At 45.5% G+C, this 19,644-nt stretch overlaps 1 protein-coding gene across 1 annotated transcript; it reads left to right on the top strand.

Moving 5' to 3' along the window:
* The first annotated feature begins 7,229 nt into the window (after positions 1 to 7,229).
* cmtm7 (CKLF-like MARVEL transmembrane domain containing 7) lies at positions 7,230 to 18,572 on the top strand. Its single transcript, XM_006805573.3, has 5 exons — positions 7,230 to 7,447; positions 11,226 to 11,402; positions 12,350 to 12,448; positions 12,653 to 12,731; positions 13,533 to 18,572. Exons 1-5 carry the CDS (start codon positions 7,337 to 7,339, stop codon positions 13,538 to 13,540), a joined length of 474 nt encoding a protein of 157 aa, XP_006805636.2. The 5' UTR covers positions 7,230 to 7,336; the 3' UTR covers positions 13,541 to 18,572.
* The last annotated feature ends 1,072 nt before the right edge of the window (positions 18,573 to 19,644 follow it).

Below are 19,644 nucleotides of genomic sequence, written 5' to 3'. Positions count from 1 at the left end.
CTCAGCAACGTGGAGCTTTTATTCAGACGTTTTCTCCATTATTGTCGCTCACGCTTCACCTGGTCCAGCTCCACCGCTCAAACTACCCAACACTCGCACACCGCAACTGGTCTTGCTCCACTTCGCCTGCTTTCAGCTAACCTACTGTTACTCGCCACACAGCTGATGCCACACAGCTGATGCCACACAGCTGATGCCTCGCAGGTGAACCCTGTTAGATGTGGCAGATTCGTGTCTCCTCCCGGGATCGAGCGGGGGTCTTTCATTGTTAGACAAATGTGTAAAAACAACACTGAACATCAGGCTTCATGTTTTTTCGTTAAGCTGATCAGTTTTGTTCAAATAAGAATTACAAGAAGTTTGTTTTATTATTTTCCATCAGAGCTTTTAATGTTTGATGCTGAGTTTGTGCTCACCTCTTCGTTTCCTTTGTTTTTATTGTTCTTATTCTCACACACATATTTATTATTTACACTACTTTCAAAATCAACAGACCATTCTCGCGAGGTCACATGATCACAGCCTGCACTTCCGCTAATGTCCGCTAACAGCACAGGTGTGTCTGTGTGATGCTCACGTGGCTGCAGGCTGATCACCATGTTAGAGCTGCTGATCAGCACAATAACAAAGAGAAGATTAAAGTTGATATTACAGATCTGAGTCGTTCATTTTGCTGTTTTTTCCTGCTTTAAATGTCCTTTAAAGCTCTGAACCAGGAGACGTTTGTCGAGAATCAGCGTCTTCTCCTTCTGCTCCAGCAGGGGGCGCCAGAGATCGATTAAACACCGGGCTCAGAGCGCTCAGTGAAAACTTTGTTTGACGTCATGCGTCTGAGCGTCAGTGTTAATAATAATAATGTGTTCGTGTGTTTGATCAGAGCTGCAGCAGCACTGAAACAGCACAAAGCCAAAGGCCAAAGGTCCCACTGTGACTCCACCCCATCCCACAGAGGACCAACGACCCACACAGACTTATGTGCCCAGCTTTGTGAACCCTTTTGGGTTTCACAGCATTTATTTTCAATTCATGTCACATTTGCTGACTGTGGTTCATGTCAAATTAAGCTGGATTTAAGCACATATTATCTTTATTACTATACAGTTTAGTTGGTATCACAGGTAATTTAGCTGCTTTTGTTTCAGGTTTGATCTTTTTATGACACATTTTAGTGGTTTTATGTGAGCTTTTCATAATATTTTAACAAAGTCAAATGAAAACTGAGAGATGATTTATTTACAGCAGGAATGAAACTGCAGGAAGTTCGTGTTACCTTATTTGTACCCGGAGGAAAGTTTGCTCTGCAGTTATGAGTCACGAGCACGTGCACACTCTCACAACACATAAGTACAACGCTGAGAACAAAAACACTGAGGCTTTCACTAAGGTTTGGTTTGAGGCAGCTAAGGTGAGGACAGGGGAGAGGGGGCAGAGGTCAGAGGTCAGAGAGAGATCCAGTAAGGAAGCAGAGCGGGAGAAGCACACTGAGCGTTTGGTCAGGAGATAAAAAGCAGAGCCGTTACCACTTGACATAACCACAATCCAACAATCCAGTGATGAATGGAGGGATGAGCCCCGCCCCCAGGTGGCGCCTCATCTGAGCAGAAAGGCTCACGTACCTGAGTAAACACAGGGGAGAGGAGTTCAGTACTGCAGGGGGTGACACGGATGCTGTGCTTTTATTTTGGTAGTTTTGTTTGTTTCAGCAGGTTAAACTAGCTTTGAGATAAAAAACCAAAAGCCTTTGTGGGTACAAGAGCGGATGTTGTGGTGCATGTGAGGCTGGGTTTGATTCCTGGGCACATGAGTGCTGTCGTCATGGGAAACCAACGCGCAGCATCGTCCGGTCAGTTTGTGGTTTTCAACCTGAACTCCACAAGCGGCTGCAGCTCTGAGCTTCACTTCCTGCTGCTGCATGTGTGAGTGTGTCTGTGTGTGAGTGTGAGAGTGTGTATGTGTGTGTGTGTGAGAGAGTGTCTGTGTGTGAGAGTGAGAGTGTCTGTGTGTGAGAGTGTGAGTGTGTGTACTTGTTTGGACATCTTTGTGCAGACAAAAAATTGGCGTGCCACTATACTCGTGGGGACAAAGTGTCACAAAGTGTCACAAAGTGTCCGAGGGGACGGACACTTTGTGACACTTTGTGACACTTTGTGACACTTTGTGACACTTTGTCCCCGCGAGTCTGAAGCATGTTTGAGATTCAAAGTGTGGTTTTATTGTCGAGGTTACAGTTTGGTTTATTTTCATGGTTAGGCATTATGTCAATCAAATGTCCTCAGTAAGACATGAAAACGAGTGTGAGTGTGTGTGTTTCAGTTCATGTTGGTGTGTGTTTAACCACCTTGTGGCCACAGGATGTGGTTGAAAGTGTGAAGCAACAGTTGTTACGTCGCTATGGGAACATAAAGGTGTTAAAAAACACTTTCGGAGTTGAAGAAAAAACGTTTTTGTCTTTTTTGCAGCTTGTCTGACTTTTTGAATTTTCCAGCTCGTGCAGTGGCGTGTGGCGGTGCAGACCGTGAACCACCGAAGGCCCAGGATGAAGGACGTGTTGATGGTCGAGCACGCGGGCTGTTCTGGGCCTCGCTTTCTGTGCAGGCTGCTTTCAGCAACACCAGCTTACAAAAACCCACCGCGCCCCTGCCAGCAGCACACGTCAGTGTTAAAACCCACAAACACAGAACAAAACCTACGTTTTACTTAAGGTGAAGCTCCGACAGTCTCATCGCTTCTTTCTGTAATCGTTCAAATCTGGAGATTCATGAAAAGCAGCTCCATTCAAACAGGATCAAAGTGTGACGCGCCCTCAATGGAAACATCAGCTGCATTTGGATGAAGATTCTGTCTGTGCTGGTTTTGTGGAGCTACGTGTGGTCACATAGTTACATAGTTACGCCGTCATTAAAGTGGCTCCAGTCTAATGAGCCAAACTGTTGTAAAACAAGCGCAGCCTCTCCTGCCTCCAGGCTGGCTGCAGCTCAGGTGGTGGAGCAGGTCATCTACGAACCAGAAGGTTGATGGTTTGATCCCAGTCTGCTCCAGTCTGGATGCCAAGAAGAAAAGCGCTATATAAGAATCAGTCCATTAACATTTGTACAGTGTCGACCTCCAGGCCTCGATCGCGGGCATCCCACAGGTGAGCACACCTGAATCACATGATGAGTTCATTAGCAGCCTCTGGAGAACTTTAAGACATGTTGAGGAGTCATTTAGCCTTTAAACCAGCTGTGCTGGATCAAGGACACATCTAACACCTGCAGGACGCCGGCCCTGGAGACCTGGAGTTGGACACCCCTGAGCTACAGAGCACGAACAGTTCTGCCCTCCGGCTGTGTGACGCTGCGGCGTGACCGTACGTCGATCGCTTGGACGTCTTAAACTCCAGGCCTCGAGGGCCGGCGTCCTGCAGGTGTTAGATGTGTCCTTGATCCAGCACAGCTGATTTAAAGGCTAAATGACTCCTCAACATGTCCTGAAGTTCTCCAGATGCCTGCTAATGAGCTAATCATGTGATTCAGGTGTGCTGACCCAGGGTGAGATCTCAAACCTGCAGGACGCCGGCCCTCGAGGCCTGGAGTCTTAAAGTCTGTGAGGACGCTGCTGGAGGCCGACGCAGCTCCATCAGCTTGCAGCTTGTGAAACTTCACGCTCGGTGCTGCAGTCGCTGCTCAGGCGCACCTCGGTCGACGCAGCGCCTCCGTGAACATTACTGTGCTTCAGCCCCGCGCTCATGTTCACATGAGACAGGAAGTCGAAGCCGTCTGTGGTTATTGTGTCATTCTCTGTTCTATATCAGTCAGTGTGTCACTCAATGCTTACTTTGACCAGCACGGCGAGAAGGACGACATATTTTAGAGGTAAAAGTAAGACTCTGGAGACAGCGACGTGGGTTTATCCTTTTCTCAGCAACCCCCCACATAACACCCACCGTGGGAGTAATCTCACCTGTGAAAGGGCACTCTCATTTTCTGTTGCAGTGACGTGCGCTGACGGCCCACCCACAAACACAGAGGAAGCTTCCACTGCTCACCTACAGACACGCTGGCTCTCATCAGCGGCGTAGGTTTGAACCTGTACCACGTATGATGTCACACCTTATTAGGATTTACAAAAAACAAACCTCCTAACGAGGCTCGGGAGAGGAAGTGAGCGTCAGCGGCCGCGCCAACAAGTTGTCCAGTCGGCAGCAAACACGTCCTCTGTGTGGGACTTTTCCCATCAGTATAATTAAACAGTCCTCACATAAAACTTCATATTACTGTCAGATTAGACTCAAAGTGAAGGAGCTGCTGTGAGCTGTGGACAGAAACAAGTGCAGCCTCGAAGCAGGACGGACGACAGTTTGAACCTGTGCGTCGGATCTTCAGCTGCAGCTCAGCTGTGATGATGTGCGTCTCTTTCTCCTTCAGGTTTAGTGTTTCTGAGGCCGCTGTCTGAATTATGGATGATGCTCTGAGAGCATTTCAGGAGACTCCTCCAGCTCCTTCCTTCTGAAACAGAGACGTCACCGTTTGATCGTCATCACTGAAACCAAACCATCCTGATACTAAACAGAAAGATAAAAACGGACTCGTTGGATCCGGTGATAGAAGAGCTCTCTCACGTCTGTCTGCGATGTTCTGCCGTCGCATCAGCGGCTCGTGATGCTGCAGCTTGTCAAGTGTTGTCGGTGGAGCCGGGCGGTGCTTCCCTGTGGTGGTCTGAGCATCTCTGTGACTCTCTTGGCTTCTCCGGGTGGTGTCCAGCTTGCACTGAGAGTTCACAGCTAAATGTGCCGTGTTGGGATGGAGAGTCTGAGCTGGATCAGAGTGGAAGAGTTTAAGTGTCTCGGGGTCTCCTCTGTGATGGTGACGCCTCTGTAGTGACGTGGACGCTGTAGCGGCCTGTGGTGGTAAAAACAAAGCTGTCGACTCAGAGGTCGATCCACGCCCCCACCCTCACCTTTGGAGCTCTGGATGGTGACTGGAACAGGCGCCACCTCTCAGTTCTGTGGTGCACAGAAGTTTAGCATTCATCACCTGCACAGGAGCACGATCTGTACTCGTGAACACAGAAACAAGCGAGCGAGCGTGATGTGCTTAATGATTGGTTTTGTGCTTCTAAAGCACAATAGCTCAACTGTAGCTCCTCCCATTTCTGGTTGTGTACAGAGCTGAGGTAGTGAACCTGAGCTGCATCCATCGCAGAAGCGTGGAAACCTCGTGTGCTTCTGTGTGTCCACGAAGATCGAGTTGACATCAGAGAAAATTCATATTCGCAGCTCAGCCTGAGAGAGAGATTAATGAACTTCAGCTCGTTTTCTGTTACCTCAGGATGCAGGCGAGCATCAGCGCCCTGTGTGTGTCCAGACGACTGACGTAGTTTACTCCTCTATATTTATCTCACTGTTGTCTCATGAGCTGGTCTGCACGTCTGCACGTCTGCACATCTGCACGTCTGCATGTCTGCACATCTGCACGTCTGCACATCTGCACGTCTGCACACTCTTTAAAACGAAGGTTTTATCTCATGTTTCCTGCTTAAACATGAAATATTCAAACAGAAAAACAGAGAAAATGGTGCTGAGCTCTGAATGGAGGAGTGTGTGTGTGTGTGTGTTCAGTTTAAAGGGAAACGTCCTGACAGCAGCTCTGTTGTCCTGCTGCTCGGGAACATTCGTGCCTCTCTGGAAGCTGCTGCAGTGCTTCCTGACAGAGACCACACCTCCACTCAGCCCACAGGTCAACGCTGACACCTCAGCCACCCAAAAACCTGCACACACAGGATGTCTGCTTCAAAATAAAGGCCTCGCAACGAACACAAGCAGACTCACAGCATGTTTCAGTCAGAAAACAACATAAAGTCCAGCGTTATCACCATTCATGATTGTGTGTGTTTGCTGCAGCCGTCTCAGACTGATTAAAGTCATCTTATAAATATGACTCTCACATGTAAAGGGAATTAACAGAAACCACAATAATACAATGACATGAATAAAGATGGGATTCAGTGATATTACTGACTCTCTAGCATCTGTTTAATTTCCTGTTAGGTATCCTAACAACAAACTATGGTCTTATCAGAGATAAGATACATTATTTTCTGAATCATGTATCAGTATCTGATGGAAAATTAAAAGAATCAAATTCACCAACAAAACGAGAGCCGTGTTTGAGTTAGAATAAACACCTCAAACATCAAACTTGACGTTCAGCTTTAATATAATTTTAATTGATCATTTTTACTTATTTTTATTTATTATAAAACAAGCAACAATAAATAAATGAGATAAAATCACGACAACCTGCAGTTCCTGTGATGTCCAGCAGGGGCAGCAGGGAGTCAGTCCCCATAGACTCCCATGTTAAACTTTACAGCAGAGATATAAACTGCTTGGTCTCTACAGATTCCCCCTTCATAGCAACTGTAAAAATAATTAATTTTTTATCTGTGAGTTTTGAGACTTAAATTTATGGGCGTGGCTTGTCATTGACTAACAGCTGGATGGTCACAGGGTGTGGCTGGAGTCCCCGAACTGGACCTCTGCACGGTGTTTGTGCCATTGGAGCATTTTGGCAACATAATGACATCATGTGGCCAATAACATGTCTGCTGTGAGGTCACTGCACTAACAGACTGTTCAAGAAGGCGGAGCTCCATTTTTAGTGACTGAAATTCAAGGATTTCACTGAGGGTACACCAAAGCTTTGGTGATTGTTGAGTCATATACGGGTGATGTATGTTGAGCTTGACACATGAAAGAAACGCAAAAGCAGAACACGACATTTTATTCACAGAGGATGATGAAATGACCAGAATTTACACAAAAATCGAACAAACTGTGATTTAAAATAAATGTTAACGACCCAATCTCAATGATGTTTCTGTCAGATTGGCTCACCTGTGAAGGAGGAGAGTGATACGATGTTATTGAACACTGATTAGCAGACATATGTGTGTGTGGATGTACACTAATAAGAAAACAAGGCTCTAAAATGTCCAAAACCAGCGGGTGACATCAAAGTGGTGGTGTCCATCTTTATATACAGTCTATGGAACTCATAAAAATGATATTTCAGACACACTCAGAAAAATACACTCAAAAAACACAGTTACATTAAAAATATGCTACTGTTATTATACTGAAAATATATGAATACACACTGAAGTGTTTTGAGAGGACAGGGTTTTGTCGGTGCTTTTATTATGAAATATATCCCGGAAGCAGTCGCGTTTATCTGCTGCGCGTTGACGTCAGCGATAAAAACAGGGGCTGTGTCTTGTCGGGCGGTCGACGGTGACTTTCCGCTGCGGTTAAACTCGTTTAAACGTTTTATTTACCGTGCTGTTTACCGGCATCATGTCTCACACCGTCATCACCACGACAACAACGACCAGGACATCCGGGGAGAGCGGCCTGAACCTGGGCTACACCCGGACCATCCCGGGACTGCTCAAGATCGGACAGCTGGTAAGAGTCGGTCCGGTGGACAAACCCCGGGGCTTTACCCGGTTCTACCCGGGTTTGTGTGCGCCTGGCACAGTTTTCTAAAGATTTAGACACGAGAAACTTTAACTGTGAAAGATTTAAACGACTGTTGTTGTTATTGATCGGCCTGTGATGCTCGGAGTGATCGGCTCCTGATGGAGAAATATTGATTTGCGTAAAAACTTCCATCCAGACAGGGGCGGGCGAACAGAAAACAGGGCCCGGGGCTCAGAGACAGCTACAGACCCCCAGGCTTTCACAGGGGACGTCTCCAGCTGTTCTATGTGTCCTCATATTATTATAATAGCACCATTAGACCCACTCACACGGCACTTTATTAGGTACACTTTACTGGCACCAAACATTTGGATCCAGTTTTTCCTTCAGAGATGTTTTAATTCTTCATGGCTCAGAATCAACAAGCTGCTGGAAACATTTCTCAGGGGCTTTGGTCATGTGATCACAGCGAGATGATTTTGTGACATGGAGCGTCATCCTGCTGGAAGCAGCCAATCAGAAGATGGTACACTCTGTAAAAAAAAAAAACCCTGTAAAAAGTCTACTTAACCGCCTCCGTCCTCCGATGCAGCGATTTGAATTCTTTGCATTTCAGGATACTGTTCTGTAATAAACGGTAAGATTTATGCATGTTGTTCTTGCAACATTGGAATTTCGTAAATGAATGAACCGCTTGGCTTGCAAAAGTATGACGTCACAACGATGTGATTGGTCACTTGCAATGTTGAACCTGGAACAACATTTATGATGATGATGTGAGAACAACACGACACGAGGATGTCAGATTGTGCTTTATTTGCGGTCCTGGTGCCTTCCTATCAGCTTAGAAATCGTTTTCTGACACACTCAGACCAACAACCATGTTCAGAGTCACTCAGGTCGCCTTTCTCCATCATTCTGAACTTCAGCAGGTCGTCTCAGTGAGTCACTGCTATGTGATTGGCTGATATTTGTGTTGGCGTGCAGCTGAACAAGTGTACATAATAAAGTGTCCGGTGAGTCTGACCGTCTGTGTAAAACCTTTAACCCTTTAAGACCGACCATAGAACCAAGTCCGCCAGAGCTTATATTATATGTTTACATGCTGTGGAGCCATTTTTGGGAGCATTTCAAGTTGATATACATCAATACAACCATTACAGCCCAAATTTTAATAATATGTCTGCATTAAGTGCATAGTAATTACATAAATTGCAAAAAAGTGCAATAAACTACAAAAAAATTGAAAATCGTTTTTGTTTTTTTAACATATATTTCTAGTTAGAGAAATTTAAGAGGCTTATCCCTCAAAACTGTAAATACAAAAAAGTTGCACAAAATAGTTTCCCACCACAGGAAATTTATTTTGAGTGTCTTCATAGTTTTATTTCTGAAATATACCAATTTTTATACACTGCAGGAAAAACTAAAAGAAATATTATGATGCAGATTTGCAAAAAAGCAGCATATGCATCAAAATAAACTATTTCCAGCAGTGCAATATGAGTCCTAAGCATCCCAGAAACCACACAGAAAGTCTAAAGTCAAACATAACTTTTAAAAACACCAGTATAGGCTCATGAGGCCCTGATGGTAAAAAAAACTACATTTCCGCGAAAATGACGTCACTTCCGGTTTTGGGCAGGTCATGGCGGATATGCGATAGTTCGCGCTGATGGACGTAGGAAGTGTTACAAACAGCTGATCGGATCGGCAAAGCGTGTTTCTGGAATATTATGTTTTTGTTGCTGCAAGTGCTTTTTATGCAGTTTTTGCAAAGCTATATGTGGAAGGAAACTGTGACCGAGGACAAGCTGATGGCATAAGATGTAAGTACAACTCCTCCGGTTTCATATGCAAAAAAATTATTGCGCTAGCTCACGTGGTTGCAGAGCTACCGGGATTTAAAAATTGTTACGCAAAACAGAGCGTGCAGCTCTGACCGGCTTTAAAGGGTTAAAGGGCGATCGTGGCTCAAGAGTTGGGAGTTCGTCTTGTAATCTGAAGGTTGCCGGTTCGAGCCCCGGCTCCGACAGTCTCGGTCGTTGTGTCCTTGGGCAAGACACTTCACCCGTTGCCTACTGGTGGTGGTCAGAGGGCCCGGTGGCGCCAGTGTCCAGCAGTCTCGCCTCTGTCAGTGCGCCCCAGGGTGGCTGTGGCTACAATGTAGCTGCCATCACCAGTGTGTGAATGTGTGTGTGAATGGTTATGTAAAGCGCTTTGGGGTCCTTAGGACCAAGTAAAGTGCTTTACAAATACAGGTCATTTACCATTTAACGTCGTCTCAGGACGACAGGAGTGAAGCTCGCCTCCTTCATTATTTCTGAACACGGTGGTTTGTATGCAGTTTTCTATGTGTACTCCAACACGTGTACTCCAACACGTGTACTCCAACACGTGTACTCCAACACGTGTACTCCAACACGTGTTGGAGTACACGTGTTGGAGTACACGTGTTGGAGTACACGTGTTGGAGTACACGTGTACTCTGTCTGAGATGACGACAGAGCGACTGATTCTTGTTGGTTCGACTCAACAGTCAGTTTGAAACGTGTTCCTTTGAGACCGAGTTGCTGGAGGGTTCGATAATATTCTAATATTCTTTGAACTAAAACACAAATCGGCTGCTGAACGATTACTCGACCCAACAGCTGTTTGACCCAGAACAACCATGTTTACAGCTTCCTGCCACATTTGGTCTGGTTGGTTCAGGCTGTGCCGTCACATCAGGAACAAGTCCTGCTTATGTGAGCTAAATATCAGAGTTTCTGTGGCAACGGAGCAGAGCTCTGCAGTGCCACCAGTTATTTAATGGTGGCACTAAAAAGAAATCCTAGGTCGCACCGGTGCGACCAACTGTTCGAGTGGTTAAAAAAAAAAAGAAGAAAAGGTCTCTGCAACTCTGAACGTCTCCGTGTGGTCAACAACAGACACACATCATGCCCCTATCGTGGTCTAAACCAATCAGAGATAGTAAGGGGCGGGACCTCTCTGATATAGATATCCGATATCGAGTCATTAAATCCTGAATGGACTTTTAAATATAAACGTATTTTGCCAGAAACGCCAGAATCTCAGGTTAAAGCTCACAAAACTATTTTAACAACCACCAAACAGTAAATGAGAGCAATAAAGTGTGTCCCCTCCCCCCGCCGCCGGAGCAGGCAGGTCGTCAGAGGAGCCGATGTGACGAATACGTTTAACGTCGCCTACAGTATTACCAAAGAGAGCCAACGCACTTTAACGACAAGCATAAGATTGTTAGTTAATCATTTGCAAATGAATATCGTCTGTGTGGACATGAACTTTCCCCCTTTAAAAGTGCACATGTAAAGCTGCAGTGTTAGGCGACGTGGTTGAAAGATTTGGGTGCGCCTAACTAGTCTAGAGCTGAAGCTGCCAGAACCAAACGCATCATTTATTTATTATGTATTTATTTATTTATTTATTGTCTGAAAATAAACACTCATTTTACATTTGATGCCAGCAAGATGTTTTAAAAAGCTGGGACGGGGAGTGAAAACTGGATCACATGATGAGTGTGAGTCCAGCAGTGACATTTCCACAGTGTGTGGAGCTCATGAGAAACCAGCCGATCCTGAGGTGGAAGTCACTGCACGCGCTCAGGAGCTCGGCGGTGAACGCGGCGCATCGCTTTCTTCTTTTTTGCTTGTTTAAACAAGAAGATGCAAAAACATGTGATGCGCCTCCTCAAACTGCTGCTCGCCTCTAATGCAATTAAAATGAATTTCCCTTTTCCCAGATCTCCCTGATCATCGCCTTCCTGTGCGTGTTCTGCACTCGCGGCTGGCCCAGCTGGCCGGCCTTCCAGTACTTCGAGGTGGTGACGCTGTGGTTCCTCGTAGCCTTCCTCATCTTCTTCCTCATGCACCTGTGCAGGCTGCAGTCGAGGATGCCCTGCATCAACTGGCCGCTGACGGTAAGAGGAGCGACGCTTCCATCCGTCTGTGTCGGTCTCACTTCTGCATTTCAGCCGAACTTCTGCATCGAAGACTTGAGTGTTTGATTCTCAGCGTTGCGTAACAGGAAGCTGCTGTTACGCAACGCTGAGAAGCCAGAAGAACATCTACCCAAATGTTCTTCTGCTTCTCTGTGGAGTTCAAGGAAGGAAGAAAGCTGCTTGTAGTGCACCAGCAGCCCCTCGTTTACCTTCCTGACCAGTCGGTGATTTTCAGATTGAGCAAATCTCGACTTTGGATCAAAATGAAACAAATCAGCTGCTGCAAAGTGTTCCTTAATCTTTTGAGAGCTTTGTGACCTTGAAAATGTTCATGAGCACCAAACATGCTGGGAGATCTCAGCCTGAGACCGAAACCTGCAGCTGTTAGTCGCTCGGCTCAGATTTCTGCTTCCACACATGCCGAGATTTCCTCTTTCTGCTCTGTTGAATCCAGAGAAATGTTAAAAACTGTGAGATGATTGCTGATCTTCACATGGACGCTGCACATTCATGCAGTCTGCTCAGCTGTAAACAGTACTAATAAAGCCCGGGGTCACCCGACCCCCAGCATCCTCTGCACATCTGTTCAGCAGCGGTCAGTCCCTTGCTCTTATTTTGAAAGTCCAGCAGCTGCGGTGCAGGTCTGGTTCCTGTGCTGGACTCTCAGCGAGCTCATCCGACTGCAGGATGAGAGACGTGCTGGAAATTAAAAGCACTTCCTGTACAGCAGTATTTATTAATGAATCTATGAAAACAGAGCTTGAAGCTCCCGCAGAGGGAATGTTTGCATCCTGGTTTCAGAAGCAGAGTGCAAGGCTTTGAAGCCTTGCACTAAAGCGGCGCTCTGAAGGCTCGGAGCTCCTCTGTGGTGGAGACGAGGTGCTGACAGATGCTGAGAAATGTTTATTGTTCCTCTGCTGTTTCAGGAGTTCTTTCATTACTCTGTGGGATGCATCCTCATCCTCATCGCCTCCATCATCGCCTCGGCGAAGAGCGGTGGAGTTTCAGCGCTGGTGGCCGGATCGGTACGTAAGCGCACAACTGCGAGACTCGCGTTGTGTCACTTTGCAGCAGACCAGCTCTGTGTGTGGCTCCTCCCTCTGATCACGCAGGACGTCACGTTAAGTTAAACCTGCTCCTGCCTGAGCGTCTCTGAGTGCGATCCGTCAGTAAACTTGAGCAGCTTTACTTTGAAAGGTGTTTGTAACGTATTGTGTGTTTGTTCACAGGTGTTTGGATTCATAGCGACGTTCCTGATGGCCGTGAACTTGTGGACGTCTTACAGCGTGGCTTGTGCGCCTCAGTCTGGTAGGTGCTGTCCTTCACCTGAGCCTGTTACCTGCTCACATGGTTCTGGGTTAAACGTCTCCAGCGCTGGGCGAGGGTGTCGTCTTTTTAATCAAACCTTCATGGCCTCATCTGCTTTTCATGAGCAGGTTTCAAGTGAAGCATGTTGTTAAATTGCAGTGCATTCAGGGACAAGTAAGCGTTTTGTGCTCAAAGTCGATGTTAGAGGCAGGAAATCGGACGAGCGTGAGGGTTTGTGACAGTTTGGCTCAGAGCAGCTGCGACACTGCAGCTCCTGTGGGGCTCCAAGGAAGGAGCAGGGGTCACGGGGTCACGGGCCACCTCAGTCAGACGAGCATCAGTGCGAGGTGCTGCACAAACGGTCCAATCCACAGAGGCTCCACCCAGGCTCCACCCACAGCACAGCCTCGATGGGTGCAGCCAAAGGGGGGCCGACACAATATTAGTGCCTAATATTGTGTCGGCCCCCCTTTGACTGGTCATTATGTCATTATGTTCCACCTGACTGGTGCATATTTGTCCACAGTTGGACTGAAGGTGGCTGCATGCCACATTTAAAACATTGTTATCGTATAAATAATGCAAACGTGCACCTCCCTGCTCGAGCTCCCTGTGATAAGTGGAGGGTTTCTCTGAGGAATGCTAACGATGCTAACGATACTAATGAGTTAAAAGTGCTTTTTTTTTTCCAAACAGTGAACCAACTGTTTTCTTCGAGCCACGTGAGGCCGATCCACATGACAGCAATTACTTCTAACACTCTCTCTCCCCACATGTTTCTCCCATCATGCTTTTCTGCAGTCATGTAAAAAGCGTCCCGTCATGATGGAGTCAGATGGCTGTGTTGGCAGTTTGCTGCGTCCTGGTTCTTCTCTGCCAAGCGACCACCTGGATAAATCTTACTGCAGAGGAGCGCCGACGCAGCACCGGCTGGGCGGGACGGCAGTCAGTGTTGTTCTTTTACTTCCTCGTTAAATCGGACCACTGTGGTCACGTTTCCATGGTAACGGTGCTCTGGGTCACATTTGAACCATCAGTAATCCTCATTGATGAATGACAGCACAGTCACCTGGAATTGTCACCTTTATTACATTTCCCATCATTCCTGTTGTTTTCTTTCTTTTTCCTTAAGAACGAGGCGTAGGCTCTAACGCGACGGCGCCCTCGTACTGCTGTGTGCCATAAATGAGCGCGTCCTCACGGTTTACAGCGCCCATCCTTCTGCTCCTTTGAAACTTCCTCGAGCTCTGCAGAAGCAGTTTGAACCACAGATGCATTAAAATCACAGCAGTTCTACTTTAAAATATTAGCGTTGAAATATTTTTATCACTCAAACACGAGTCGCATGCTAATGTTAGCATGCTAAAAATTTACTCAGGGGCTGTAAAACAGCAGCATGCTAACAAATGAAACAGGTGAAACGTCGGCATGCCAACAAAGCAAAAGAACAAAAAAATCGTCGTTTTTGGCGAGTAAAGACACGTGGCAGAAATCGTTATTTCTTTGATTGTCAGGAAGCCCGTGGGCGGAGTCTAACCTGCTGGAGGTTCAGTTTGTTTTAGCCAGCTGGGTCATTTTTAAAGATTCAAGGAAACTGAAGACGCTTGTATGCATGGAAACAGGTTGCAAATTTTAATGACTGAAAAAATCTCACATTGATTATGTGGGTCAGTAATGATGTCATCGTTCATTTATATTACAAAACAAGCTGCAGATAAATATACGAACCAGTTTGACTCATGGACACGCCCACTTACATTAAAGACAGCTGTCTCCAGCTGTTCTGCTTGAGATGCTCGAAAACCCGACAAATGCATCAGAAAACACGCGGTTCAGTTTGTGTCGCGTTAAATCAGACCACAGCTGGGAGCTCACGTTTATTGACTCAGCGTGTCCGTGGCCCGTAGATACATGTACAGGAAATAAACCTGAATGTGTGTCGAGAGGTGTTCTGTGGGAAGCTCCAGCGTTTGATGTCTGCTTGTGGGATTTACTGACAATAAGAGAAATAAAGGCCAAAGCACAGCGTTATGGAGGAAGAACATGTAATATGTCACTGACGGGGATTCAATCTGTAACTGAACAGTTCAGAGACGTTTCAGCAGGAGCCGCAGATTATTGTAATTACTGTTTTTGTTCAGCTGTCCTCGGTGCGTAAAACAACCAAACTTTTAGCCATTTGAATTTAAAATTCAGTCTGAATTTTGTATTTAAAAAGCACATCTGTGATTATTTTAGAGGATGCCAAAAGAGAGCGATGTATAAATTATATCAGGATTATTGGTAAAAAGGAACTGTGTGGAAATCTGTGCGGATTAATAAATGTAATGACATGGATTCATTCAGATTATCCAGATATTCACGTGATTAATGATCAATGATACTTCGTTCAGTCGCGCTGAGATGGATTCAAATGAACCAAAGAGATTAAAAGTGTATCTATGGACAGAAGAAGACATATTGTAGTAAATATTAAACATCATCCATTTAAAAGTGTTTTATAATTATATGTTGGAAGCTACATTTTTGGAAAAATGTGTGTTTTCCAAAAGAAGTCACTGCAACGCCACATCAGTGAAAGCACAGACGAGCTAACAGTGAAAATGCTGTAAATATTCAATGTGCTGCACTGAGCGTGTTAGCCGTTTTACAATCGTCCGACTGTTTAAGCACAATCTCTGTGTACCTCTCCCAGCCCGTTCGTTCTGATCATAGTTATTGATCTGTGCTTTCATTCAGTGACAGAAAACTTTTGTTAATCTGCACACGGTGACTTCCACTCCCGCTAACTGCTAGCTGCTAGCTAACTGGGCTGTTAGCTATGCAAACATCTCTGATTGACTCAACGCTCAGTTGAACTTACGTGGAAAATGAAGTCACACCTCTGAACCTAAAAACTTTAACGTAAAAAATCGTTATGAATCAAGACAGAGACGCCAAATGTGGCAGGTAGCCAACGTTAGCGGAGACGTTAGCTTACAGCTAAGTGATTATTAAAACAAACAGAATTAAGAGTTTGTTGAAAATGGTTAAACCATGCTTATGTTTTCTGTTAACTATGCATTATTGATACATAGTTAACATTTTATTAAATGGAATTTAATGAAGTTAATATAGCAGCACTAGCTAACAAGCGTGACCTAGCATGACTGTTGTTGATGCCACGCCCATTTTTTCTCGGCTACACTGCCGATCTGATTGGACAGGAGGGGAGTTCATGCTAACATGTCAGTGTTCACATGACAGCTGCTGCTTGTCTTATTGGTCTTTACTAACAAAGTGATTAATCCCAGTTTACAGGTGTGCAGATAAACTGCTGTAAACGTCTTGGAGGAAAAACACATTTCCAGTTTTTCTGCTGCGTGTTCTTTGTAGAACCCAAACTGGTTTCGCTTTAATTCTTAGAATAAAAAGGCTCAAAGTTAGACCCTTTTCTGCCACCTGTCGTTAACGAGTAAAACCATTTGGTGTGTAACGATAATCCTGAGATTACTGCCTTACTGTCCGCTCAACATCTTAGTGCGATGCTTCTGACTCTGCACTGAATGTGTCTGAAATTTCCTCTGAAGTAGCTCAGAGCACCAAATGAAGGACTGACCTCTAATTGGACTGAATGTTAATCTGTGGAAGGTTTACACAGTACTTTGTAGTACATTTAAATACCCGTTAGTGTCTGATCCTGGAGCCTCTACACACTGTGTGACATCATAACGGGTTCCTGCTCGACTGGTCTGTGGGAACCGTCAGGAACTTGATGAAAGGAGCTTTTTGTAAGAATGCTTTTAGCTTCAGACAACTTCATAAACTAACTTTAAAAAGCATAATGAGGTTGTGGTGGCTTAGCGGTGCAGCGGTCGGAGCTTCATGTTCTCCCTGTCTGGGTTTCCTCTCACAGGCCCCGCCCACAGGGTTTCAGTAGTGAAACGTGCCACTGACTGAGACACTGAATAAGAGCGGTCACTCAGCTCTTCGTTATCTGAAGCTGGTCATGAAATCATGTGACCCTGCAGGTAGAGACTGCGAGTCATACAGAGTAACGCGGTCTGATCTGACTTGTAGGGCCGGCCTCAGCGGACACGATGGCGTCCTTTGCAGCTGCTGAGAGTCACGGTCCTGTTTGATAGGCTGCAGGGACTGACTTCACAACAGTGACATCACATCCTGCCTGCTCCCAGTGAGTCCTGGTACGTCAGGGCCTGAACCGCTGAGGGTCACGCAGTGTGGAGGGGTTCCCGTCCCATTAACGTGTCTCATAAGCTTTATTTCTCGCTGTGATGCTGTTGGTGCACCATCTTGCTGTGCTCGCTGCCTCTTTGGTTTCCTGTCTGCACCAGCTTCATTTGTAAGAGTTTGATTTCTTCTGCACTGATCAGCTTACTGCAGCAGGCCGTTACATCATCGTGTTAAATCACAAGATTTACATTTGATTTTTGTATGTGTTTACTATTTCTATGGTTGAACTTTTACTATGCTGTTTTTACAGTTTGGGATAAAATTCAAACTTTTTTTTCTTGTTTCTGTTTCCTGACTTGTTTTTTTTACCCTGAAGCTGGGCTTTAATTTTCTGTCTGGATGTTTTGCATGAATCCAAAACGAAGGTGTTTGTCAGTCAGAGTGTGGGACAGCGATGTGGTTTCCCTGAAGGCTATTTGAAGGCGTTGCTGTGGGCGTTTACAGTTATTTCCATGCCTCGAGTACTCTGATGGATCCGGGCTCCACCATAGACAAAGCACATTGTTTACATTATTTATTTTGGCTCCAGCTTGATGATGATATTCTCACTGATGCAAAGTGACCTGATGTATGGCTGCGTGTCCACTGGGGGACGGAAACATTCATTAGACTGAATCTGGACCGATGATAATACATCACAGTCAGGTCTGAGTTAACCTGCCGCTCATTACATTTCTCACTGTCGGAGGGAAACAGCTTCAGCTGCTCCAGGTGAGATTTGTTTGTACAAATGTTCCAGTTTAGTGGAAACCCTGTTTTCTACACATGCCACAGATTCATTTACAGGGAGGGGCGGGGCCAACTGCTGTGATTGGTTGGGGAGAGAGAAGGAAGACAGGATGAAGACATGCTGTGGAAGAGAGACAGAGGTTAATAACAGATATGATTCAATGCAGAGAGGTCTGTTAATACATAGTGAGAAACGCGACTTTCTTTAATCTCGAGTTTGATTTCATTTGAGACCAACAAAGCTTCACACATGGAAACATTTTACTCAACAGCAACTTTTAGTCTCAGGTCTATTTTTTCATTTTTAAAGCCACTGATTGTGTTTCTACTACAGACTAAAGTCCTGCATACATTCGGTCGTTTACTCAGCTCATTTTAAATCTTTTTGTTTGAATCCCGTCACTGCTGTTTCCTGTGATGACACACGGGGCGGCGCCAGGAAAAGCAGGTCGTGGAGCAGCCGTCCTAAAAGCTGTTTCAAAGGTTCTTCTTTCTCCAACGCTAAATTCTGATTGGACGTTTGCGTCTTAAAGTTCCCGAATCTGTGAATTGAATGTTTGAGATCGAGACTAGGAACAGATTTCCAATTTTAAAAATAAATGTCTACACATGAGAGCGAGGAGCCCAGTGGACACGGTCACCTGGTAGTTCATTTAGTGTTTTCTCCAAAGTGCCTTAATGTTCTGTGGGTGTGGATTGGTCACTTGACTTCTGTGAGGAGCCACGATCAGGCTGGACTTGTGATTTTATTATATTGCAATAAAAGATGTGTACAGTGTTATGAGTGACATCACAAACACGAGTTGTTTTTCTACATTTTTAAAATGTGTTCAAACTACAAGTTGTGATTTATTGCATGTTGTGAATTAAAGGCTCATTGCACCAGTTGTGTCTCTGTGCTGGTTTCATAGAACGAGGAACAAATACACGAGAAATGGAAACAAAGTATTATTTATAATTAAAGTTAACAAAATGATGCGTTTACCTGTTTAGTAAAGTCTTTGTGTAAAAGTGTAGAGGTTTAGCATTTTGCTGTGGGTGGAAGAATCTGTGTGGGACACGTTTACTGTGTAAAATAAATGCTTTCAGTTTGAGCTAATCTGATGTTTGAGGCACATTTTGAAAACACATGAAAGCGTTAGCGGCATGTAGGAGACTTGGAAATCAACTGCAAAGATCAACCGCCATCTTGACGTCTTCCAACAACGTTGTCTTCGCCGGCTGCTCAAGATCACATATCGGGATCGCGTTACCAATGAAGAAGTATATCGCCGTGCGGGAGTAGAGCCGCTCCATGTCCAAGTCACCAAGCGTCGGTTCAGATTTGCCGGTCACGTCCTTCGGCTACCGGACCCGAGACCTGCCCGTGTCGCGGTTCTGTGGAACCCGAAGAATGGAAAGAGACGGCGAGGAAGGCCTAAAATAACATGGAGGAGGACTTTCCTTGAAGATTTACGTTCAGTCGAACTGTCATGGGATGAAGCAACAACTGCCGCGATAGACCGAGTTCGATGGCGTTCTCTTGTCGCCCGATGCGCTGATCGGCGCGGGAGGATCTAAGTCTAAGTCTAAGTAAGAGAACCGTGTGGATTATTAGCAAACATTAGAAAGATAAAGAGTCCTAAAAGTGATCCCTGTGGAACACCCACAGCACTTTATCCAATCCAACTTTATTTATAAAGCACTTTAACACAGCCAGCAGGGAGCTGCTACAGCAAAAGCAGGATCTCCTCTGAGTTTACGCCCAGTCCGGGGAACATGCAGGAGCAGCTGATCAGCTGACCTGAGAGAGCGGGTGGGTGTGTGAGGCTGTAGCAGCTCAGAGAGATGAGATGGGGCGAGGCCGTGGAGAGATTTAAAAGCAAATAAAAGAATTTTAAAATGAATCCTGAAAGTAATGGGCAGCCAGTGAAGTGAAGCTGAAACAGGGGAAATGTGCTCAAACTGTCGA

The sequence above is a fragment of the Neolamprologus brichardi genome, chromosome 11 (genome assembly GCF_056152115.1).
Source record: "Neolamprologus brichardi isolate AB-2024 chromosome 11, ASM5615211v1, whole genome shotgun sequence".
In the NCBI taxonomy this organism is placed as follows: domain Eukaryota; kingdom Metazoa; phylum Chordata; class Actinopteri; order Cichliformes; family Cichlidae; genus Neolamprologus; species Neolamprologus brichardi.
This window is presented reverse-complemented; position numbering and strand designations above follow the sequence as displayed.